General features: G+C 39.8%; 1 protein-coding gene across 6 annotated transcripts; it reads right to left on the bottom strand.

Annotated features, from left to right (window-relative positions):
* Positions 1-187: 187 nt before the first annotated feature.
* LOC133881465 (GATA transcription factor 19-like) lies at positions 188-20,429 on the bottom strand. Of its 6 annotated transcripts, XM_062320400.1 has the most exons (11): positions 19,916-20,426; positions 19,001-19,087; positions 18,781-18,914; positions 17,775-17,876; positions 17,456-17,570; positions 10,960-11,019; positions 4,827-4,895; positions 4,294-4,362; positions 1,200-1,274; positions 475-543; positions 188-365 (listed from the first exon to the last, which is right to left on the bottom strand). In XM_062320400.1, exons 1-11 carry the CDS (start codon positions 20,159-20,161, stop codon positions 318-320), a joined length of 1,074 nt encoding a protein of 357 aa, XP_062176384.1. In that variant the 5' UTR covers positions 20,162-20,426; the 3' UTR covers positions 188-317. The 6 variants fall into 6 exon arrangements, with proteins under 6 accessions (XP_062176384.1, XP_062176387.1, XP_062176386.1 ...); XM_062320403.1 differs by having other exon boundaries at positions 188-543; positions 19,019-19,087; positions 19,931-20,429; XM_062320402.1 differs by having other exon boundaries at positions 188-543; positions 19,019-19,087; positions 19,916-20,428.
* Positions 20,430-23,511: the final 3,082 nt, after the last annotated feature.

Raw genomic sequence — 23,511 nt, 5'->3', positions numbered from 1 at the left:
CTCTACACTACGAGGAGATTATTGACACTTTTGTCACAGAACCTTGTGGAATAAAGGGTTGTATATCGACCAGATATTTCCAGTGATGATGCGTGTCTATCCACACAAATGTACATCAAAAACACTTATTTTGTCTGATAAAAAGGACTTTTTCTAATTTTTTTTTTTTTTAAAAAAAAAAAGAAAAGAAAGAAAAGGCTTATTCGCATATAATTTTAGTACAATGTACAGCGGCTGGCATAAACAAGTAAACTCTGTGTTGTACAACTCGCATACACGAGTAAATCCTGCGTCTATGAACATTCTAATGGAATTCTTCAGCTCCTTGGCCAGTCAGTCTCCATGTTGGAAACATCAATGTCAACCTGTACGTAGGTATTCATGAACTTGAACAACTAACAAAAGCTTGTATTACTCGGCCCGAGCATGTGGGTACTCCACTGCACGTAACGCCGATAGGGTAGAAACCAATACCTGCTCATCAAAGTTCTCAGGAATCTCGAATTCTGTCCCAGAAGCATTCGCAAGTTCATCAAGAGTTTCCTGCAAGAACCAGATACACTATATATATACAAAGCTGCAACTTCCAAAACTATATATAAAAGCATAAGATATCTTCAAGATTGTTCTGTGATAAGTTTTCTTTAGACACCGAGAAAAGCATGAAAGAGAAGCAAAATTATATTGGTTGATTTTTGTTTTTATGATTTCAAAAGTTAATTCTAGTTCTATAATAATAGGTATACGTACTGTAACTAATCATATACATCATATGTGGAATATAAAACGATTTAACAATTATGGTCTTGGACCAAGTAACAAAGGATAGGTCGAGTCAAAGAGGTTCTCCAGTTCAAATCTTATCCAATGCTAATAATGATTAACCAATAACTAGAAAGTAATAGAGAGATAACAAAATATAGTTTAATGGGCATCGGCACAAATCAGTTAATGCTAAACTAAATATTTTAACTCTACATGGTTATTTTTTTATTTTTTTATTTTTTTTTTAGATTTTAAATTAGATTATATTTTAATTCTACACGGTTACAACTGTGGCACAAGCGTGCGGGTTCAATCATTAAGAGCAGAAAATGACATACAAAATGTCCTAATGCGTCATCAGGATTTGCACAATTTGTCAACAACATGCATACTGAACTTGTAACATTTCAAATTATTTATTAACCGAGAAATACCTGCTCATCAAGGTCAACCGTCGGTAGTTGGATGGACAAATGGTCCGTAACAGCTTCAGCAGTTTCCAGTAAATTCTGCATCAGATTTTTTTTGACTTAAACCAAATACAGACACATAAGCTGGAACCTTCAAACTGGGAACTTCTCATTAACACTAGCTGTAAATGAGTTCCCTAATATACTATAGCAGTAACATGATCATGAGACCAGAAAGGATCATAAACCAGCTGAAATAGTAATGAAAAAAATTCTGCTGAAGCGGTTGATAACATAATTAACAACCAGGTTATGAATGATTATTACAACCATTTAAATGTGCATAAATCAAAATGTCATATTTATCAAGAGTAATGCTAAAAACCAAAGGCTGATGGACACTGTCATGTCAGTCCAATGGAATGGAGGTGTGGTTTTTAACATTTTTCATTTATCAATCCAGTGAATTTTTTTGGTCCAGGCTGGACAATGGAGGTGATGCCATCCCTAAACTCCCCACTCTATAATGAAGAATTCAATCCCGGATCTCCTGTATGATAACAGGAGACTTTACTAGCTAAGCAAACTAAACTCTTTTTCTACTCAGAGGAAATGGATAAATTCATTAAAATTAAAAGAGATAAGAGACTTTTATAGGTATATGACCAGAAAACCAAGGCTCATAAAGTATCTTGTTCCTCATTCAAATTACTTAAAAAATATCATACTCCACCAATCCTAATTTACTCGTATTGGCTTGAAATGGCACAACTATTAGTAAAAAGATAAAAATATAGTGGTTTTCATAAAATGTTCTTCATATTAGAGATGACACGACTGTTATTAAGAATCTTGTTTGTTTTTTTTTTCCCTTTAAAATGGTAAAGGTAAGTAATATAAGAAATCGAAGAAGAAAGAAATTCCACTTTTAGAAAGTACAAATGTATTTTGGAACGTCCTAGAAAGGAAAACAAGACAACAAATTGGAATCAAGAGGGTATTTTATAACTCCTCTAGAGGTTAGCCATATAGGTCCCTAGTTCAGTTAAGATTTAAGGTTCCAATTGGAAACACTAGGTGTAATGCTCCTAACGCAGCTTGCAAAACATAACCAGGGCCACCATCCTCTCTACAACCTGCAACCAACAAGAGTTGTCAAACAATTGAGTCCTGGAAACCGAATTCAATCCAGTATGTATTATGGGGTCAGGTGCAGCTTCCAGCTTGCATAATTAAATCCTTGTGTTCTAAAAGTTGCAAGTGTAACCGATAATACCACAAACTTAATGCTTTAGACAAGCAAGTAGAGTGGCTCTGAGTTAACCCATGCATACAGGTCAGACTTAGCAAGTAGTAAACCCAACATGAATCATTCTGTTGTCAGCTCCAGCCCCTAACTGAATAATTCACATTGACCAAGTTCCCTAGATTGGTAAATGTCTTCTTGACAGTAGTAATTAGAGCCGGTGCACTGTTATGAGTACGTAGAATGCCAAAGTCATATGGTACTGCTCAAACAATACAATTTTCTGTCTAAGTGTCCTATTGATATCCTATTAAGAAGTACTTCTTCCAACTTCTTTGTTAGGTTTTATGTTATTGGAAAATTCAGTGTCAAAACTTGTTGAGTCGTAAATCTAGGTTTAGGGTTAAAATTGGTCTTTAAAAGAGGTTCAAAAATTTGGTTCAAAGTAAATGATAGAGTAGCTCGTTCGCAACCTTGATTATATGGAGTTCAAACAAGACTGTTTCAAAGATTAAATATGTAAGCCAGAACACCTCAATCGGAATCACGATCACAGGCTGTTCAAACCAGAACTTCAAGTTTCAGAATGACTCAATCGCAAGGGTGATCACACAACCTTCGAACAAAGCTGCTTTGTATTGTTTCACAAGGTTTCACAGAAAGCCCCGATCACCTGTTCAAAGCTTGTTCGAACGCAATGATCACAAGACCAAGACAGAAAACCTCGATCACAACCTTGTTCGAGCCTCATTCGATCACCGCTATGCGATAGTTGTGAAACTCTAGTTCCCGTTCAAACACAACAGCCTCAAACTGGTTTTAATTGTTAACCGACTTGCTCCTAAAACATCAGTTTTTTCTCCATCTATATAGGTCTCATAAGCCACGATTTTCATAAGACATTGCGACCATTATTTTGTGTTCTTGGAGAGTGACTTTATCTTCCTATGCCTTCATTTTCAAACCTCTCCTTGATTTTATTGAATCACACAAATCAAACCTTTAGCCACCGGAGTTCCGGGTTGCAGAGGAAGCATTTTAAAAGAAATGCCAGAGTTCTGGAGCTACTGCAGTAGCAAACAAACGGGTCATTTATTTGGTAGAAGTCAGGTTTTTACTATAAAAGTTTTGTAAGTATAAACTGATTGTAATTGTTTTTCTATGGTGGATAAGTTTCGTGACGTTGGCTGCCCACGAAGGGATTTTATTTTTGAAGAGTTTTGTGTCTACTTTATTTTGTCTTGTTGGATTTTGGTGATATTATGTGTGGTTGCAAAATTTAAGTTTGTTGTGATTGTTGAGAAAACACCTATTCACCCCCCTCCTCTAGGTGTAATTTGGGGTCATTGGGCATTTTTCATTCTTGAAACTAAAACCACTAGCAAATAAAAAGTTCCCAGTGAAAGCTCAAAAGAAAGGACTATCTTCTCATATTTCCCAAACTGTGACTATACTTCACCCACAAGACCTAAATTAGCCCAACCCCTTGCCAACAAGTGCACATGACATTTAGTGTACTCATAATTCTAAGTTATAAAAACTTCCATGCTCTAGTTTATAAAGTCCGCTAAATAGTTGTTTGATAAATAGTACCCTGCAAGCACTTTGATAAAACCTACATAGAGTTTTGAGTATTCTCTTTATAAGTTTGATAATTATTTTAGCTTTAACATCTCTTAATTGTTAGTCAAGTAAAAATTTTAGCTTTAACATCTCTTAATTGTTAGTCAAGTAAAATAATCACTCAAAAACCAAAAATGTGCAGAAAGATTTAAAGGTACTGCCCATGAGTCAGGATTCAAACATCAAATCATCTGTAACTGATGCATTGTTTTCCTCAATAGCATTTCCAGCTCCACAAAGATGTCATACCTGCGCATCTGACCTCACAGAAGGATTTCCGGGGTCCATAGGTACAGGCTTAGTGTCATCCAGGCTTCCCTGAGCAGTCAATACAGGAGAGTCCGGTAAGAACACCCCAGTAGAGCATTAGACATTAGTAAGTTGCAGTCATGGCTTAGACTGCATCTATTACTGGAAAGCATGTTTTTGCGGAACCACTATAGAAAAGATCATCAAGAAGTTAAGAATTTTGGATAGCAATTTGGCCCAAATAAGTTTTTCAATGAGAACCCATCCTAAATAAGCTGGAGATAAGTTGGGTTATTTAAGTAAAAATATAATGGGTTTATGTAAAACTTCTCGGTTCCACTGGCGGCAGCCTAAAGAGACTTCAAGGACGTTGTTCAAGAACCCATCAGTAGGTAACAGAAAATCAAGACTAACTGAAGAATTTAGGAAAACAATGGACGCACACACAATAATATCTCCATGTCAGCAAACTAAGGACTGGAGATTAATTTGCTTCACAGATATGCATCACAACCAATCCTAAGAATTTATACCTGCTCATCCTGGTTGGCATAGGAATTTTCAGGTTCCATTCTTAAAGGCTTAATATCAGCTGGAGTTTCCTGAGGTAACATGAATATAATCAGAAATGACATTCTACGCATAAATGCCTCATCATGACAAACTATGTAGATATGAGTCCATAAAGAAACCTATAACCACTATTTTCAGTTCAGAACAGATCCATATAAAGAGAAAATGCAAGGAAAAAAAAATATTAACTATGTCGGTGATTGTCAGGTTGAGTAAAGTTTCAACAAGTATCTAATCTTTTCTTTTTTTTTGATAAGTAAGAAGACTTTATTAATGAAACGTAAGACACCCCTAAGTACACAGGAAGTATATGTTAAGGATACAACCCTAGTCGCCGAACCCTCTACAGAAACCCTAGCCGCTACTACAGCTCACAAACAAACCCTAGAGCCGTTAGGAAGATTTCCTAAATTAGACAACCAATTATCTCCTCCATATCTCTCATTAACTCCACCTTAGCCAACGGCTATATTGCCTATGAGGACATGATACTTATTCCTTATTTAAACCCTTGTAATTATAGAATAGAATAACTACTGTATAATATGCCATATATACATGGCAGCCTGTAACTCTATATATACTGCATCAATATCAATAAACATTATTCAGCACCTAAAGCTTTTACCCTAATTCTGTATTTAGTTTACATGGTATCAGAGCCTACCAATAGCCAACGCTTTCCCATGGCCAACACAAATACTGCTGAAACCAATTTTCTGCCCAATGTTACTCAACTCGGCAGCATCAAACTGGAAGGTCCTAACTACCTAGGCTGGGTTGCTCAGTTTCAACCAATCCTATGTGGTTATGATCTCCAAGGCCTACTCGATGGAACCGATCCCTGTCCGCCCAGAACCGTCGCCAATACCACTGGTGACGCTCAGATTCCGAACCCAGCCTATGTTACATGGCTGAGACGAGACCAACAGCTCCTGAGTCTCATCATATGCTCTTTAGCACCTTCTCTTGTGCCCTCGATGTACGGTTTGAACACATCGAGGCTTGCATGGACCTCTCTGTCCACACGGTTTGCTGGTCAATCTAAATCACGCATCTCCCATCTCAAGCGTCAGTTGCAAAGCTTGCAGCAGGGGACTAAGTCGTGCACCGAATATCTCAATCAAGCCAAGTCGTGGGCTGATGAACTTTCCGCTGTCGGTAAACCCGTCGACGATGATGATCTTATTTCCTACATTATTAACGGTATCAACCCTACTTTTAACCCTTTTGTTACTGCCTTCTCCCTACGTGATCGAGAAACCACATTCCATGACTTTCAATCCGAGTTGCTAAGCCATGAAATACTACTCCAGAATCAACAACAAGCCTTAACCCCTGAAACTGGATCCTTTGCACTCCATGCACACCGCTCCAAACCATCCTACAGCAACAATCCGAGCCTCAGAAAAACTCAATTTCCCAAACCATCTGGTCAATATCGTCACTCTTCACCCCATAATCGTTTCTCCCATCCTCCATTCTCCCCTCGACACAATCCTCCCTTTTCTCCCAGATATCAACCCCCTCCTCCTCCACCTCGTCCTACTACTGAGAATCCTATTCCCGTATCCTCTTCCTCTCCACGCCAATACTCCCCCTGCCAGATATGTGGAAGAACAAGCCACCGTGCGTTGGACTGCTACCATCGCATGGATTATGCATACCAAGGGCGCCATCCCCCAATGCAGCTCGCTGCCATGACAGCACAAGCCAATGAAGAATTTGTCACTCAAGACTGGCTAGCCGACTCTGGAGCCAACACGCACGTCACTGCAGAATCCTCCAATCTCACCAATGCTCAGCCCTTTGATGGATCCGACACTGTTGGTGTAGGAAATGGCGCAGGTTTGCATATTCAAAACATTGGTTCTTCCTTAGTTAATTCCCCTACATCTACTTCCCACAATTTTCTCCTTAAAAATATCTTACACTGCCCTACTGCTTCAGCCAACTTACTATCTATTAATAAATTTTGCAAAGATAATAAATGTTGGTTTGCTCTTACTGATGTTGACTTTACTGTGAAGGACAACTTGACAGGAACAATTCTACTCCACGGTCCCAGTGAAAATGGGCTCTACCCCATTCCTTTGAATCATCACTCCTCCAATAAATGCAGTGGGTTCACTGCCTTCCTTGGTGTCAAAACCAATGACATGGTTTGGCACCAACGGTTGGGCCATCCCTCTACTTCAGTTTTTCAGTATCTCCTTCGTCATCATCATCTTCCTCTCCTTGGTCCAGTCAGTACCCCCTCAGTGTGCGAGTCCTGCCAACTTGGCAAGTCCAAGCAGTTACCTTATTCAGCAGCCACCAGGGGGTCTACTCAGCCTTTAGAACGGTCCCAGTGAAAATGGGCTCTACCCCATTCCTTTGAATCATCACTCCTCCAATAAATGCAGTGGGTTCACTGCCTTCCTTGGTGTCAAAACCAATGACATGGTTTGGCACCAACGGTTGGGCCATCCCTCTACTTCAGTTTTTCAGTATCTCCTTCGTCATCATCATCTTCCTCTCCTTGGTCCAGTCAGTACCCCCTCAGTGTGCGAGTCCTGCCAACTTGGCAAGTCCAAGCAGTTACCTTATTCAGCAGCCACCAGGGGGTCTACTCAGCCTTTAGAAGTCATTCACTCGGATGTTTGGACCTCCCCAGTTCCTTCTTTGAGTGGATGCAAGTTTTACGTCATTTTTGTTGATGAATTCAGTCGTTTTTCATGGTTGTACCCCTTACTTAATAAAAGTGATGTTCTTACTTGTTTTATCAAATTCAAATTGCTTGTTGAAAATTTATTTGACACCAAAATTAAGTATTTTCAATCCGATAATGGTGGAGAATACACCTCCACTGCCTTCAAACAATTTCTAAGTAACAATGGCATTTTTCATCGCCTCACATGCCCCCACACATCCAACAGAATGGCATTGCTGAGAGAAAGCACCGCCACATCGTCGAAACTGGTTTAACTCTCCTTGCCCAGTCCGGTCTCCCTGCCAAGTACTGGGTCGATTCTTTCCTCACTTCAGTCTTCCTTATTAACAGACTACCCACCACAGTCCTTCAAAACCAGTCTCCCTTCTCCACTCTTTTCAAGAAGGAACCCGATTACACACTTCTCCGAAGCTTTGGATGCCTATGTTATCCACTCCTTCGCCCGTATGCCTCCCACAAACTTACTTATCGAAGCAAACCTTGCATCTTCCTTGGCTATGGAGCCAACCAACGCGGCTACCGTTGCCTTGAACCCCAATCCCAAAAAGTATACCTCTCCCGCAATGTTGTGTTCGATGAATCAAAATTCCCCTCTAAGAGTTCAACTCTCCCATCCGGTTCCTGCACAATCACTACACCTCCAGCAACTCCGATCCTCTTTCAACCTGCCCAACTATCCACCCACCTGCCCTCAACTCCTTCCTCACAACCTCCCATTTCCCCCTCCACTCATTCCCCAACCCTTGACTCCACTCCATCATCCCCCATCTCTCCCCCTATCCCTCCTTCCCTACCCGCCCCTCCCAACCCTCTCTCCCCTATTCAACCCAGCCCTGTCTCCATTCCCTCCCCTAACCCTGCTCCCCTTCTCGTTCCAAGTAACCGCCCCGTCACTCGTTCCCTTACTGGCTCCTCCAAACCCAGATCATTCCCTGGCTTCACCTCCTTCCTCAGCAGACACCCCTTCGTTACACTCACATCTGTCATTCTTCCACCCGCACCATCTTCATATAAGCAGGAAGCCTCTAAACCCGAATGGGTTACTGCTATGACTACTGAATTTCAAGCTCTCTTACACAATGACACTTGGTCCTTATGTCCTCGTCCTTTGCACCAAAATGTTGTTCGCAACAAATGGGTGTTTAAAATTAAACAGAATCCGGACGGCACTGTCGAACGCTACAAAGCTCGCCTCGTCGCCAAAGGCTTTGACCAACTTTGCGGTATTGATTATCATGACACCTTCAGTCCCGTCATTAAACCCGCCACCATTCGTCTACTCTTAGTCTTAGCCATTACCTTCAACTGGACCCTCAAACAGCTTGATGTCTCCAACGCCTTCCTCCATGGATTACTTGATGAAGATGTGTACATGGAGCAACCACAAGGTTTTGTGGACCCTGCCTTCCCCCATCATGTGTGCAAATTGCGCAAGGCTTTATATGGCCTTAAACAGGCTCCTCGGGCCTGGTTCACCCGTCTCTCTCAAACTTTACTCGATCTTGGTTTCTCTAGCTCACAAGTCGATCCTTCCCTATTTTTATATCACTCTAACAGTTCTCACATTTTCCTTTTAGTGTATGTGGATGATATTATTATTACAGGTAACAATCCGGTCACCATTCAGTCCATCATTACCAAGCTCAAAGCTGCCTTTGCTATCAAAGATCTCGGCTCACTCTCCTACTTCCTTGGAATCCAGACTACCCGCGACTCCTCTGGGTTACACCTACGGCAATCCAAATACATCCAGGACGTTCTCATCCGTGCCAGCATGCTTGACTCCAAGCCTTATCGCACCCCCTGCACATCCGGCTCCAAAATGTCCAAGTTTGATGGAGACGCCCTTCCCAATCCTTCTGAATATCGCCAAATCGTTGGAGCTCTCCAATATGCCACCCTCACTCGTCCAGACATCGCCTACTCTGTCAACCAACTGTGCCAGCATATGCACAGCCCCACATCCACTCACTAGACTGCAGCTAAAAGGGTGCTTCGGTATCTCAAAGGCACCATTGATTTCGGCCTTCACTACACCCCAGGCTCCCTCCACCTAACCGGATTTTGTGACTCTGACTGGGCTGGTAACCCTGACGACCGCCGCTCCACCACTGGCTTTGGCATCTTCCTCGGCTCCAACCTCATCTCATGGTCCGCCAAAAAGCAACACATCGTCTCCTGATCCAGCACAGAGGCCGAATACCGTGCAATGGCCCTTGCCACCTCAGACTTTTACTGGCTCCGTATGCTATTCCGAGAACTGCAGGTTTCACTTCCGTCTCCACCAACTCTTTGGTGTGACAATTCCGGAGCATTATCCTTAGCTTCCAATCCGGTTTCCCACGCCCGCACCAAACATATTGAAGTTGACATCCATTTCATACGGGAAAAAGTAACCAACCGAGACATCCAACTTCGATACATCCCCACACTTGATCAAGTAGCTGACATCTTCACCAAAGGCCTCAATGCTGATCGGTTCTGCTGCTTGCGTACCAAACTTCCGGTCGTTCCTCCCATCAGTTTGCGGGGGGGTGTTAAGGATACAACCCTAGTCGCCGAACCCTCTACAGAAACCCTAGCCGCTACTACAGCTCACAAACAAACCCTAGAGCCGTTAGGAAGATTTCCTAAATTAGACAACCAATTATCTCCTCCATATCTCTCATTAACTCCACCTTAGCCAACGGCTATATTGCCTATGAGGACATGATACTTATTCCTTATTTAAACCCTTGTAATTATAGAATAGAATAACTACTGTATAATATGCCATATATACATGGCAGCCTGTAACTCTATATATACTGCATCAATATCAATAAACATTATTCAGCGCCTAAAGCTTTTACCCTAATTCTGTATTTAGTTTACAGTATACACAGGAACAACCAAAGCTAACCCACAAAGTATCTAATCTTAAAGTGCTTCCATTACGGAGTAACAAATATAATCATTCAACAAACGATGTGTCAGTGACTCAACATCTACGTTAAACTGGCTTGGGTATGTGATGTCAGAAACGAGTGTCTCCAGGTGTGGCATACATCTGGTTTCAAAGAATTTTCATCATTTGTAATGTGCAGATTGATGATTGTCAGGATTAGTAAAAAATCAAGAATATCTAATCTGAAAGTGCTTACTTCCAATTTGGAGTAACAAATATTTTCATTAAACAAGTGATGTGTCAGTGACTCACGATCTATGTTAAATGGATTTGGATATGCAATATCAGGGACAAGTGTGCATCCAGACGTAGCATAAATTTTCTTTCAAAGAATTTTTACATTATCGCTAATGCGTAGCATGTTCCAGTGTCAAATGAACACAGATATTGCTGTGAAATAAGGTGTAAAGTAAACATAGATCAAAATACATACAGGCTCACTTTGGTCAAAAGGAATGGGCCTTCCTGCTTTTGTAAGATCTCTCAAAGTTCCCTTCAAGATCAGTAAAAAGATTAAATAAGGGTAAGTAAAACCAAAATAAAAATACCAATTTAACTTCAAATACATATTACAATAAAGAATATAGGTTGTGAAATAGAAGCAAGTATAGAATCTAAGACCATTCACACTTTCTACAAGTAATGGAAAATTCAGAAGTTATGAATATCTGAGAGACTATCTAAGATACACAAATATATCTCAGAGACTACCTAATACTGTATCTTACATGACAAAGGTGATTTGAGAGTCTCATCCATATAAAATAAGCCTTGACAAAGAGATGAGCACATGAGAGCCATAATAAACATAGAACAAAACCAAAAAAATACCACCCTTCAATTCATATGGCAGACAGGGTAAATATGTATTTTTGCAAGAGTGGGGACACTCTGGATGAAAATTGAACACAATTCATTATATTAAGTTTTTTTAAGGGTCCATTGAGGCCATTTCGCCTATGGGTTACATAAAGGGATGCTACCCCTCTCATCCCCTAAAACCCCCACTACCTCCCTCCCTCCCTCTTAAAAATGTTAGAGAATGTGAGAATTGATCCAAGTCTCTAATATAGCACCATGGAATCTACCACTTAAGTTGGTCAGCACCTTCAAAACTGAACATAATTCAGAACTTCTTGCTGAAATAATAATAACGATAATACTAAAAGGATAACAGAAATAGCAGTGCTAGAGAGTGTTCCTGTGTTACAAGTCAAGAATGATTTTAGTACTAAATGTATAGGCAAGGGAATGGATTAATTGACAACTTGAGGAAACAATAGGATGCCTAAGGCAATGCTCAAGCCAATTTCAAATTTTTTACGTATTGTCGTAAGATAGCATTAATTTATGCAACCAAGCAATAATGGATACTTGAGATAACAACACACGTCATGTATTTGAAACTCTCTTAAATAATAAACCAAGTCAAGCACTCCCTAGCCCATGGAATCAAAGGAATATTTGTTACATCCAAATGAAAGCAGTAAAGTTTCAAATAGCTCTCAACAATCACGTATCTCCTTAAAGAGTTCTCTCTCCTCTTGCGCGAATCTCCAAAGCCATTTATCCGGTGAAGCTTTATTAAACATCATGAGGTTTTTAACACCCAACCCTCCTCTAGGAACTATGGACCAAATAGTCTTTCAACTCACTAAATGAAACTTAGGCTCACCTCCTATTCCATTCCAAAGGAAGTCCTCTGAAGACGCTCCGATCTTCTAGCTATATCAGCTGGTAAAGGAAAAATGGACAAGAAGTACGTAGTTAAATTGGATAACGTACTCTTGACTAGGATTAGCGACCACCCCGAAACAAGCAAATCTTCTTTCCATTTTCTCAACTACCCCATCTTAAATAGCTTTTGACTTAAAAGAAGGCCCCATGGGAGTCCCAAATATTTCAATGGCAGTGAAGATATACTATAATTAAGAATACCAGCCAGCTCCACCTGATACGGTTAATTTAGATTTTTGAAGATAGACCTTCAAGCCCAAAATAGCCTGAAAGCACAAGTGCGTCTCAGATTATAGATTTGATCTCGATTTGCATCACACATCTACGGCGCGGGTTCTTTCTCCCGAGAGTTCCCTCCCCCTTGAACGGCTGCAAATCGTTGACCATTGACAAGGGTGAGACTCCCAAAACGAATGGTTTGATCCAATCTCAGAAGTGGCCGGTAGGGTTTAGCCCATCTGGGGAGATTGTTTTGTGGGATCAGGGAGAGGAAGGTGATTCTCCTCACCCCTTGGGCGTTTTTCCTCCCGACTTACACTTGGAGTGGGAGTCAGATGGTGCTGAGGTTGAAGATTCGGCCTTGGCTTTGTTGGATGCCATTGAGGAAGATTTTCATCGGGGTAGTATGGGGAAGCGGTATAAGATCAAAGGAAGAAGAGAACTGCAGAATCTGAAGAGCTCCATAAACTACGACGTTGCGAGTGTGCATTCTAGGAGTAGGAGAGGAAAGGCTCAGGTTCTGTAGTTTGTGGGTTGCTTGTGGGCTGCGGTTGTTGTGTTTTAGGGTGTAGGTTCCTGTGGGTTTTTGGGTGGGTTTCTTGTGTTCCTTGTGGGTTGGATTGGGGTTTTTTGTGCTTGTAGGCTTAGGTTCTTGTGGGTTTCTTTCTTTCTTTTTTTGGGCTTTTTTTTTTTTCGTTTTCCAGCATTGCGTTTTCTCTTGTATACTGCCGGTGTACTAAGGGGCGCCTGACGCTTTTAATAAAACCAGGTTATTACTTATCAAAAAAATAATAATAAGCGTGTCATCTACAAAAAGAAAATGGGAGATTTCCCAGGGGGCGGCGTTTTGGAGATATACCCAGAATCCAGATAAATAACCCCTAACCATAGCTCTGGATAGCATCCTACTAAGAATCTCCTTGACAATCACAAATAGAAGAGGTGAGAGAGGGTTCCCTTGGCGGAGACTCCTAGAGCTACCAAAGAATCCATACAGACGACCATTAATCCAAATAGAGAATCAGGTTGTGGAGATAGAAGAAAACATCCATTTCCTCCATTTAAAATCAAAGTCAAGACGCTCCAAAAGATAGGAGAGAAACTCCCAGTTGAGATGGTCGTAGGATTTTTCCAAATCCAGCTTCCACATAACACCAGGAATTCTCGATGTCAACCCATTGTCCAAACACTCATTTGCTATAAGAACTGAGAACATGCAACCGAAGTCTTGAGCTCTAGCCAAGTTCGATCTAAGCCAAATTCATTAGAGTTGTGAGCAATTTAGTAAGTGGCTTGCCTTTGAATTGTTCTTATCCAATAATGACTGCTATATCCAAAAAACTGACTAGGGCCAGGCAATACCAGCCCAAACAGAAGGAATAACTCTATTGATTCCTTGTTGATTGGAGATTCCATTTCTTCTAATTCGGCAGAGATAGGGGAGCATGTGGTTCAGTTCTATCAAGATCTCTTCTCTGAGAAGCACAGTTGGAGGCCTCGGTTGGATGATCTTTCCTTTGATGCCATCTTAGAGTCAGAAGCAAGGTGGTTGGAGAGAGCCTTTGAGGAGGAGGAAGTTAGAAAGGTTGTGTTTGCTTTTAATGGTGATAAAGCGCCGGGTCCGGATGGCTTCTCTATGGCTTTTTTCCAAGCTTGTTGGGAGGTGGTGCGCTTGGACATTATGGAGGTTTTTTCTGAGTTTCATGCTAGAGAAGTTTTTGAGAAGAGTTTGAATGCTTCTTTTATTTCTCTTATTCCTAAGACTCCAGGAGCTTTGTCTCTCAAAGATTTCCGTCCCATTAGCCTTGTAGGAGGTATCTACAAGGTTATTGCTAAAGTCTTGGCCAACAGATTGAAGACGGTTATGGACAAGGTTATCTCCAAATCCCAGAGTGCTTTCATCAAAGGAAGGCAGATTCTTGATCCAATCCTTATTGCGAATGAATGCCTTGATAGTCGTTTTATATCAAGGGAGCCGGGAGTCATTTGCAAAATGGATTTAGAAAAAGCTTATGATCACGTTAATTGGGATTTTCTGTTGTATATGTTGAGGAGATGCGGCTTTGGGGGTAAATGGTGTTCGTGGATAGCTCGGTGCATTTCTTCTGCTAAGTTCTCGGTGCTTGTTAATGGCTCACCATACGGCTTTTTCAGCAGCTCTCGAGGCCTAAGGCAAGGAGATCCTTTGTCTCCCCTTTTGTTTGTGTTTGTTATGGAGGCGCTGAGTCGCATGATTACTGCGGCAGTGAGTGGGGGTGTGTTGGATGGTTTCAGAGTGGGTGATGCTTCTTTTTCCCATCTTTTGTTCGCTGATGACACATTGATTTTCTGTGATGCTAGCTCCTCAAAGATTCGGTCTTTACGAGTTCTCTTGCTCTTATTCGAGGCTGTCTCGGGGCTTAAGGTTAATTTGGCCAAATCCAGCATTATTCCAGTGGGGAATGTCGATAATGTGGGTAGGTTAGCCGACATTTTAGAGTGTGAAGTTGCTTATTTGCCTGTGATGTATTTGGGTCTTCCATTGGGGGCTCCTTACAAGTCTACTCGTATTTGGGATGGAGTTATTGAGAAGGTTGAAAAACGGTTGGCTAGTTGGAAAAGGTTATACCTCTCTAAGGGAGGGAGAGTGACCCTTATCAAGAGTACGCTCTCTAACTTACCTACGTACTACATGTCTCTGTTCCCTATTCCGGTGAGTGTTGCTTCTCGCATTGAGAAGTTGCAACGAGATTTTCTTTGGGGTGGCATGGGTGAAGCTTTTAAATACCACTTGGTGAGTTGGGAGAAGGTTTGTACTCCAATTTCGAATGGGGGGTTTGGCATTAGGAAGTTGGTTCAGTTTAATCGCGCATTGCTAGGCAAATGGTTATGGCGATATGGCATGGATAGGGATGCTTGGTGGAGAGTCGCGGTGGACTCCAAGTATGGAAGTTTGTGGGGTGGGTGGTGCTCCCGAGAGGTTGCTGGGGCGTTTGGAGTAGGGTTGTGGAAGTTTATAAGGAAAGGTTGGGAGAAATTCTCCAAACTCCTTAGATTTGAGGTGGGGGAAGGGAGTATGATCAGATTTTGGCATGACTTGTGGTGCGGAGATTCGATTCTGAAAGAAGTGTTCCCTGATCTCTTTGGCATTGCTCGGGTGAAGGATGCGTCAGTGGCTGATAATTTGGAGAGTTTGGGCGGGTCCATTCAATGGAACGTGAGCTTTATTAGAGAGGCTCATGATTGGGAAGTCGATGTTTTTGCCTCTTTCTTCCAGATGCTGGGCTCCACCAAGGTGAATATGGAGAGGGCAGATTGTCTTAAATGGGTCCCATCCAAGAAAGGTGTGTTCAGGGTGAAGTCATTTTTTGGTTCTATGATGTGTGCTGGAGGTACTCGGTTCCCATGGAAGTGTGTGTGGCGGTCTCAGGCTCCCCCGAGGGCAGCTTTCTTCACTTGGTCTGCAGCTCTAGGCAGAATTTTGACCTTGGACAATCTTAGGAAGAGGAACTTAATTATTGTGGATAGATGCTGTCTTTGCAAGCGGGATGGGGAATCAGTGGACCATATTCTTCTGCATTGCGATCTGGCCTTAGCTCTATGGAACAACATTTTCTCACGCTTTGGGATTGCGTGGGTCATGCCTAGGAGTGTGCTTGACTTAGTTGCTTGTTGGTGGAAGTCTGGGAGATCTGGGAGCGCTACTTCTTGGAAGATGGTGCCTATTTGCCTTTTTTGGTGTATTTGGAGAGAAAGAAACCTTAGGTGTTTTGAGAATCTAGAAAGCTCCCTTGAGGAGGTGCTAGAGTTGTTCCTCCATACTTTGTATGTCTAGTCGATGACTTATTTGTACCCTTTATCTATCAGCTTTGCTGAATTTCTTACTTCTTTTTCGCTCTCTAGTTAGGTGTTTCCTGTTGTATACTTCTAGTGTACGTAGGGGCGCCTTACGCTTTCAATAATACTATCATTACTTATCAAAAAAAAATACCAGCCCAAACCCAAGCCACCTAGGTGGCTCCTGACTGGGTTTAGTAACCAATTTTTGAATTTTGCTCAGTTCGGGACGAAATTTTGCAAAAAAAAAAAAAAAAAAAAAAAAAAACCTGAATTTTGGCCCAACCCAATAATATAGAAAAAATAAAAAGAAAAAAAAAAAAATATATATATATATACATGTTATTTTTTGAGAAAACCCTAACCCACGCCTCTCTCTTTGCTGCTGCCGCTCCCTGCTATCGCCTGCTGATCTTGTGATCCCTTTGCATTGATCTCCCTGCTGCCACTCCGCTAACTGCTTCCTTTTGCATTGGATCCATGGTCATTGGCAAAGACTCCATCTGTAGCCTCTCCCACAAATCCCACACACAATCCTGCCTCCGTAAACCAGTTGGAGAACTCCAACTCAAGGTTGGTCAAACGTAAACCGTCGACGAGAGGAGATTCTCGATGAACCAAGGGTCGAAGAAGAGAGTGCACTTGAGGGTAGTGAGTGGGGAGGACAAGGCAGCGTGGGTGGAGGTGCTGAGGACAGTGAAGGAGATGTTCCTGTGAGTGTTGCATGTGGGTTTCGACGGTAAACCCGATTCCTAGATGAATTGAGAATTGCAACACCGCACAATAAATCCTGGAATTCAGCTCAGGGTTGGAAATGGTTTTATGATTCCAATCCCCTTAGGTCAGAATTCAGAAAGAGCAAATTTCCGCTCTGAAGGGGTCAGTAACCAGGCTTAAAATTAATGCCAAGTTCAAAGTTCATAAACTTCTAGTGTGTGTGTGTGTGTGTATATTTTGTCCCCATCTTATTTGTTTCAGTTTTCTTCTTCATTTTCATGGCTATCTACATCTATGTTCACATAGCTTACTTATCACATAACAAATCTTTGCCAAAATCTGATGATATCATAAAAGAATGTCAAGCCATATTGTGTTGAAGCCTGCCTCATAGACATAAACATGAATCTATATACAATCTACCAAAAACCAATTCCTACCTTGTTTGCCCACATTAGCCCACAAGCGTTGCAAAGGGATCTCGGACCAGCAGGCCCCCGACGCATTGCTGGAGTAGAATTTTCACTAATCCCACAATGTTGACATCTACGAGAACTATACAAAATCCGAAAATGGATAAACGCAAGTATTCATCTCAGCATCAATGAGTAACAGATACAACAGGTACCATCCCATCCTTGAAGAGAATTAATGGACAAAATATATCTTTTAAGGTTTAAACTAGTAAGTAGTTTAATAAGATTGGTTATTACTTATCAAAAAATAAAAAACTAGTATGTGATTTAGCTTCAAACTCACATAGGTGCGGGACAAGTTGTGCCATCACTTGAATCACAGTTTTCAACAGCCACTTTGTAGGAGTCCTTTAATGATGCAAACTGTCCATTCTTACGATGCATCCTAGAAGACAAATAAAAGTTAAATTTATATACTACCAAACTCTCACAGTGCTTGCCTCCTTGGTTAGAGGATATTTTCTAAGTCAAATTCTGGACAAAATCTACCAGTATTCCTTTCAGATGCTCAAGAAAATCAAAAGTAGTGGAAGACATTAAAAAAAATATATACAAAATCTATTTCATTTAATGCATGTGTGTTTGTTGGTGTCCGTAAGAGGGAAAGAGAGCAAAATAAAAGAAAGTCTGACAGCTACACAAATAAACATATATTAACGGGCAAAAATAAAAAGGAAACTCCCAAATGGTAGCAGGTATCTTGTAGACCTGTGGCACAATGGTACATGGAGTTTGCAGAAACTTGATTTATAACTATTATCAAGAAAGCAAGGTCCATGAATAATTCTGAGTAAGGAAGCACCACTATATATTAAAAATCTTTGCTCTTGTTTTTAAGTGAAAATTTTATTACTTATGAAAGGAAAATATAATTAAGGAAATACAACAAAAAGTCCTTTATAAGTAACACAAACATGCTTTAGTTCTTAGACAATACTGGTGCAGGACTTCTTAAATTAAAATCATGGTTGCCACAAATAGATTTGACAATTTTGACATGACACACAAACCCGACACGAACCCAATAAGAAATTAGCAGGTTCGGGTTTTGTATAATCGGGTTCTTGTTAATTCGGGCCCCGGGTCAACCCGCTTAACCCATGGGTGACCCATATACTAAAATCATTTTTTTTTCCTTCTACATTTAATGAAAAAAAAAAAACCCTAAAACTAAAGGTAAGCAGGTTTTTTTTTCTTTTACAATTTCAACAAAGTAGATGCATCCAATCAAAGTTACAATATACATATGTATACATACAAAGAAAAGGTTTCAATTCATGTCAGCTCACCTGTGAGCAACCTCTTTTCGACAAGTGTACCGAATTTTCTTATCAAAACATCTCTCTTTTCGCTTTTCACGGAACCTAACAAGGGATGCAATTCTTCTTGAAAGTTTCGAACCTCGCGAGGTGTCACCTAAACCCTAGAGCATTGAATAAAAAATTATAAACCTTAATGAAACATTAACAAATTTTTTCAAGAAAGCATATCAGTTTTTCACATGAATACCCTGCTATTCTGTTGTACCAGAAACTGAGTGCTAGGCACACTATTGGGTATATCACATCCTCCCAGTAGTAGTAGCACTGCCTGCACCTGCGTTTGCACATTCCAGCATATCAGGCTTATTTTACTCAAATAGACACTCAAGCATCACATGTCATTCAACAAGGGTGAATTGATGCACAAGCACCTGAACTGAAGATTGCTAATATGCGAAAACAAAATTCCCACGCAAGTTGAGAACAAAATAGGCATGGGACACACCAAAGGAACACATAAAACATTAAAAATCACAACAAACGTAATAGTCAGCTTGGCACCAAGCTAAACACTTTTTTGATAAGTAGCTTGGCATCAAGCTAAACACTTTATACCCAGCAGCCCACTGAAAAGCGATGATTACAAAATTTAACCACATCTCACTCTAATACAATAGTAATACCAGTTGGGCACTTTTGGTCCATATTTATTGAAATTCATCAGTCAGATAACGACACGGAAACCCATTACTACCCAACCTCATAAGCGACACCTGCATTCGGAATACTCTTTACAAGCCACCCCATGTCAGCGGCAGCCCTAATTGTCAGTGAAATGGTGAGCCTACTAGCTACATCCCAAAAGGCAATGCCCCAACAAAACGACATATTTCTATATGAACATAATTGCAGGAACCCAGAGAGCGCAAAATTAAGCAGGCCTAGTAACTCATATCAAACATATAGGAATTGGTAATTAAAGAATCATGATCGCCAAATAGCTTAAAATCATTTACCAAACCAAAATTAAAACAAAAAGGAAAATGAAAGAAAGAAATAAAATATAGCCACAAAGTCTTGTTTACCACATGATTTTCTTTTCCGTTTTCCCGAGAACCAAACACAAACCAAAAGAGAGATAGCACCACCAAAGAGAGCAAACCTTCTCGGGCGTTACCGCGGGGAAAACGTAGACCTCGCCCTCGAACGCGACGGTGAGCTCGCTGGTGCGAGACGCCGAACCGGAACTGCTACGCACCCGAGCTTCCACCACCTCGACTCCTCCATTGACGTACTCGTCCTGGGATCCACCGTCGTCACCTTCCACCTCTATCGGCACCTGCACCAGCTGGTCCTCTCGCTCCTGTAACGGCCTCGCCTGGAGCGGCTGCGCATTCACCGTCTTCATTCCTCAAGCATCACAAGCTCACTCTCTGTCTCCACAAATTTTCTCGCTTTCCAAACAGAAACTTCGACGCTTAAACCCGAAATCAAAATCAATTCAAATTTTCACGTTCTAAATTCAAAGCTAAAACCCTAATAAACGCGTCAATATATACGTGCGTGTCTGCAAATACTGCGAAAAATTTAGGCTTCCGACGACGAAAATGGAAAAATGTTGAAAGCTTGTCTGTTTGGTGTTTCCTAGAAGAGACTCAATTCAGATACTGAAACAATCACAGAGAATTTCACGATTTCTTTTTTTTTTTTCTTTTCCTGGAGGGCGATAGGAGCCGTTGGATGTGATGGGGCCCGGGGAGAGGTGGGTCACGTGGAAAGGAGGGTAGGAATGTGTCAGGTGAAGAGGGGACACGGGGGGTGCAAACCGACATCCACGTGCATCACCGTTGAAAAGAGATCTGATGGTGGAGATTACAGCGTTATCTTGATGTGCATGTCAAATTGGTCCTACGGTTGCGTTAAATTACGTGTTTTTGTTTTTTTTCGTTGTGTTCGAGGATTACTATAGAAAAACATCACATGTACGGATGATGTACGCTTGCTACCATTATTTGTTTTATTGGTTTTAATAAATAAATCAGAAAAAAAAAAAAAAAAAAAAAAGGTATGTTTGTTCAAGTGTTTTGAAAGATATTTTTTATTTTTAGCTTGAAAAGTGATTTAAATGTGATTTTTTTTTTGAATTATTTAATGTTTTTATTTTGAAAATAAAAAATAATAATAAAGAGATTTTTCATTTGAGTAATGTTACTATTCAACCCATTTATCATATTTATTTCACATCGATTAAAGTGATATATTTTAAGTGAATTTTCCTTTTAAAATGATTGACATGAGAAATAACCTATAACTTAAAACATCTTTGTATTAATATAAAAATTTGCATATAAATACAAAAATTGGGGCAAATTCAGCAGCACATAAGTTGGCAAAAAGGGAGTTCTACAATCCACTGATCGCATTTGGATTGATTGTATCACGGAGAGTATTTATAAAATTGTGTTATCAAGGATTCCGTCTCTGGTTATTTAGAGCTTGTGATGCTCTAGTTTGTTTTCAAGTTTATGAATGAAATCAGTGATATTTTATATATATATATATATATATATATATATATATATATATATATATATATATATATTGCAAAATTATGAATTTGTGATTCGTGTGTAGAATTGACCTATATTCAACGTTCCACGCTCTAATAGTCTAATGGCCCTTTCAGCGGGTGACTTTGATTAGGACTTCATTAATCAATGATGAACATTGGACAAAAAAAAAAAAAAACAAAAGCAACAAAATTGCTTTAAATAAGGCTATGTTTGTTAAGGGTTTTTTCTTTTTCTTTAAAGTATTCTAATATGACCTAAATGCTTTTGAATATTTTACGAGTATTTCATATTTTAAGTTGTTTAATAATGTTTCTTTTGAAAAGATGGAGAAAAGTATTGTCAAATAAAGTTGATTCTAATTCCAATATGTTAAATGCAAATTGATTGCTTTAACACAAAGTAGTATCAGCTTGTTGGGGATTTTGTTAGAGAGCATAAAAATACTTTTAGTACTTAAAAAATTATATCAAACAAAAAGTTGACCTGTTTTGTAAAAAACTCTACTAGTATTTATTTGACTTTTTTACTCTAATGGTGAGTTTGACATTCTGATCTTTTCGTAAATAAAGAGTGCGATTTTAAACAAAATCACAGAAAATGAATCATTTGACATTGAATTTTTTAAAAATTACGGTTTGAAAAAGTAAAGAATCCGAGTTTTCAAATAAGGGGGTGCTTTTTTGTAAACGTACAGTTTTAAAGGCTAAATTGTGATTTTAAAGGCCAAATTATGATTTTGTCAAACGCTTAACTGCGTTTTTAAAAATCACTTTCAAATGGCATATTTTTAAATTGCACTTTTTGAAATCGCAAATTTAAACAGACCCTAAAAAAAGACCAAAACGCACTTTTGACAAAAGCTTTAAAATAAAACTTTTGCTAAAAAGCTCTTTTTAACTTTAAAATCTCTATTTCCCAAAGCAATCTCAAACATGATCGGTAGGGGTGTTAGATGAGCCCAGTTGCTCTTGAACTCAGCTTAGCTCGACTAAACTCGATTAAGTCTCGGTTCGAATAATAAATGAATCATTCGTTAACACAATAATCTGCTCGAATATTAAAGGACACATACTTGTATAAACTCGGCTCGTCTCGAATTAAGTTCGACTCCACTAGTTCAACTCGAATCATTAACTCACTGGTATAATAATAATAATAATAATAATAAATATGAGATATTATACAAGTTACTTGAATATGGGTGCATGTACCCAATCATATATAAATATAAGATTCTATAATTTTACGTATAATAATAGGTAACACTTATTAATTAATATATTACTAGTTATTAGATAATATGTTAGTACTAGTTAATCATTATAAGAGCATTCCTAGCAGCTTCTCTCCCCCTTCCATCCATTTTTCCTAAATGTAGGGAACAAAATTATTTTTTGCTTCCCTATCAAAAAACACACCACAACAGTTTCTTTTTACTTTTCCCTATATTAATAAAATATTATTTTTTTACTTTTACTTTAATTTTTTTTTTTTTATTATTATTATTATTTCTCTCTCTCTCTCTCTCTCTCTCTATCTCGTCTTCTCCATCACACAGATGCAAAATCCCAAGCCCCCTTTCCCCTAGAAATGAGCCAAAGCTGGGTTTGACTAAAGGTGAATCAATCCTACGCATCTTGCATCGAATCAATGGCTACTATCCAAGATGACCTCTGTCTCTTCCCTTCCAATTCTTGTAGTTGATTCTCAATCTCTCACGCAAATCAGAATATCCAAGCGGAAGGAGCCATGAATCAAGTTGCTCTGTTGCTTCTTAACAAGAAATGAATATGAATGTGGAAAAGGGAAAAACTTCAAAGAGAATGCAAAGAGTTTGGAAACTGGAATGAGAATCCCATAGAACACTTCACTCTGCAAATGATTTCAGCCCACACCCACCTCCCAATACGAAACAAACAAAACATCATACTGCCAAAACCTCCTCTCCCTTTTCTATTCAGTAGAACAAATTTTACGAATCCGATCTCGGTGACGTGTTTGATTTTGGCCGCTTATTTTTAAATTTGAGCTTGCTACAAAAGTCCTAGCCTAATGTGAGCTATGAATTGTGACTTGATTCAATTCCTTCCAGCCAGTATACTTTCTTGCCTTCCGATTTTTTTTGTGTTGCAGAGAGGTGGCCATGGTGGTCTGAGTTTGGACGAAGAACGGACGGCCATGGACA

The sequence above is a fragment of the Alnus glutinosa genome, chromosome 11, assembly GCF_958979055.1.
Source record: "Alnus glutinosa chromosome 11, dhAlnGlut1.1, whole genome shotgun sequence".
NCBI classification, from domain to species: Eukaryota; Viridiplantae; Streptophyta; class Magnoliopsida; order Fagales; family Betulaceae; genus Alnus; species Alnus glutinosa.
The sequence above is the reverse complement of the archived record's forward strand: the minus strand, read 5'-3'. Positions and strand labels throughout refer to the sequence as shown.

Excerpts from the sequence above, each read along its gene's own strand:
- LOC133881465 (XM_062320399.1), bottom strand. The coding sequence starts at position 20,161 with ATGAAGACGGTGAATGCGCAGCCGCTCCAGGCGAGGCCGTTACAGGAG. Across the intron at positions 18,915-19,000 it reads TGGTACAACAGAATAGCAGG|GGTTTAGGTGACACCTCGCG; the intron begins GTATTCATGTGA and ends TCAATGCTCTAG. Across the intron at positions 4,896-10,959 it reads CTTTTGACCAAAGTGAGCCT|GAAACTCCAGCTGATATTAA; the intron begins GTATGTATTTTG and ends ATGTTACCTCAG.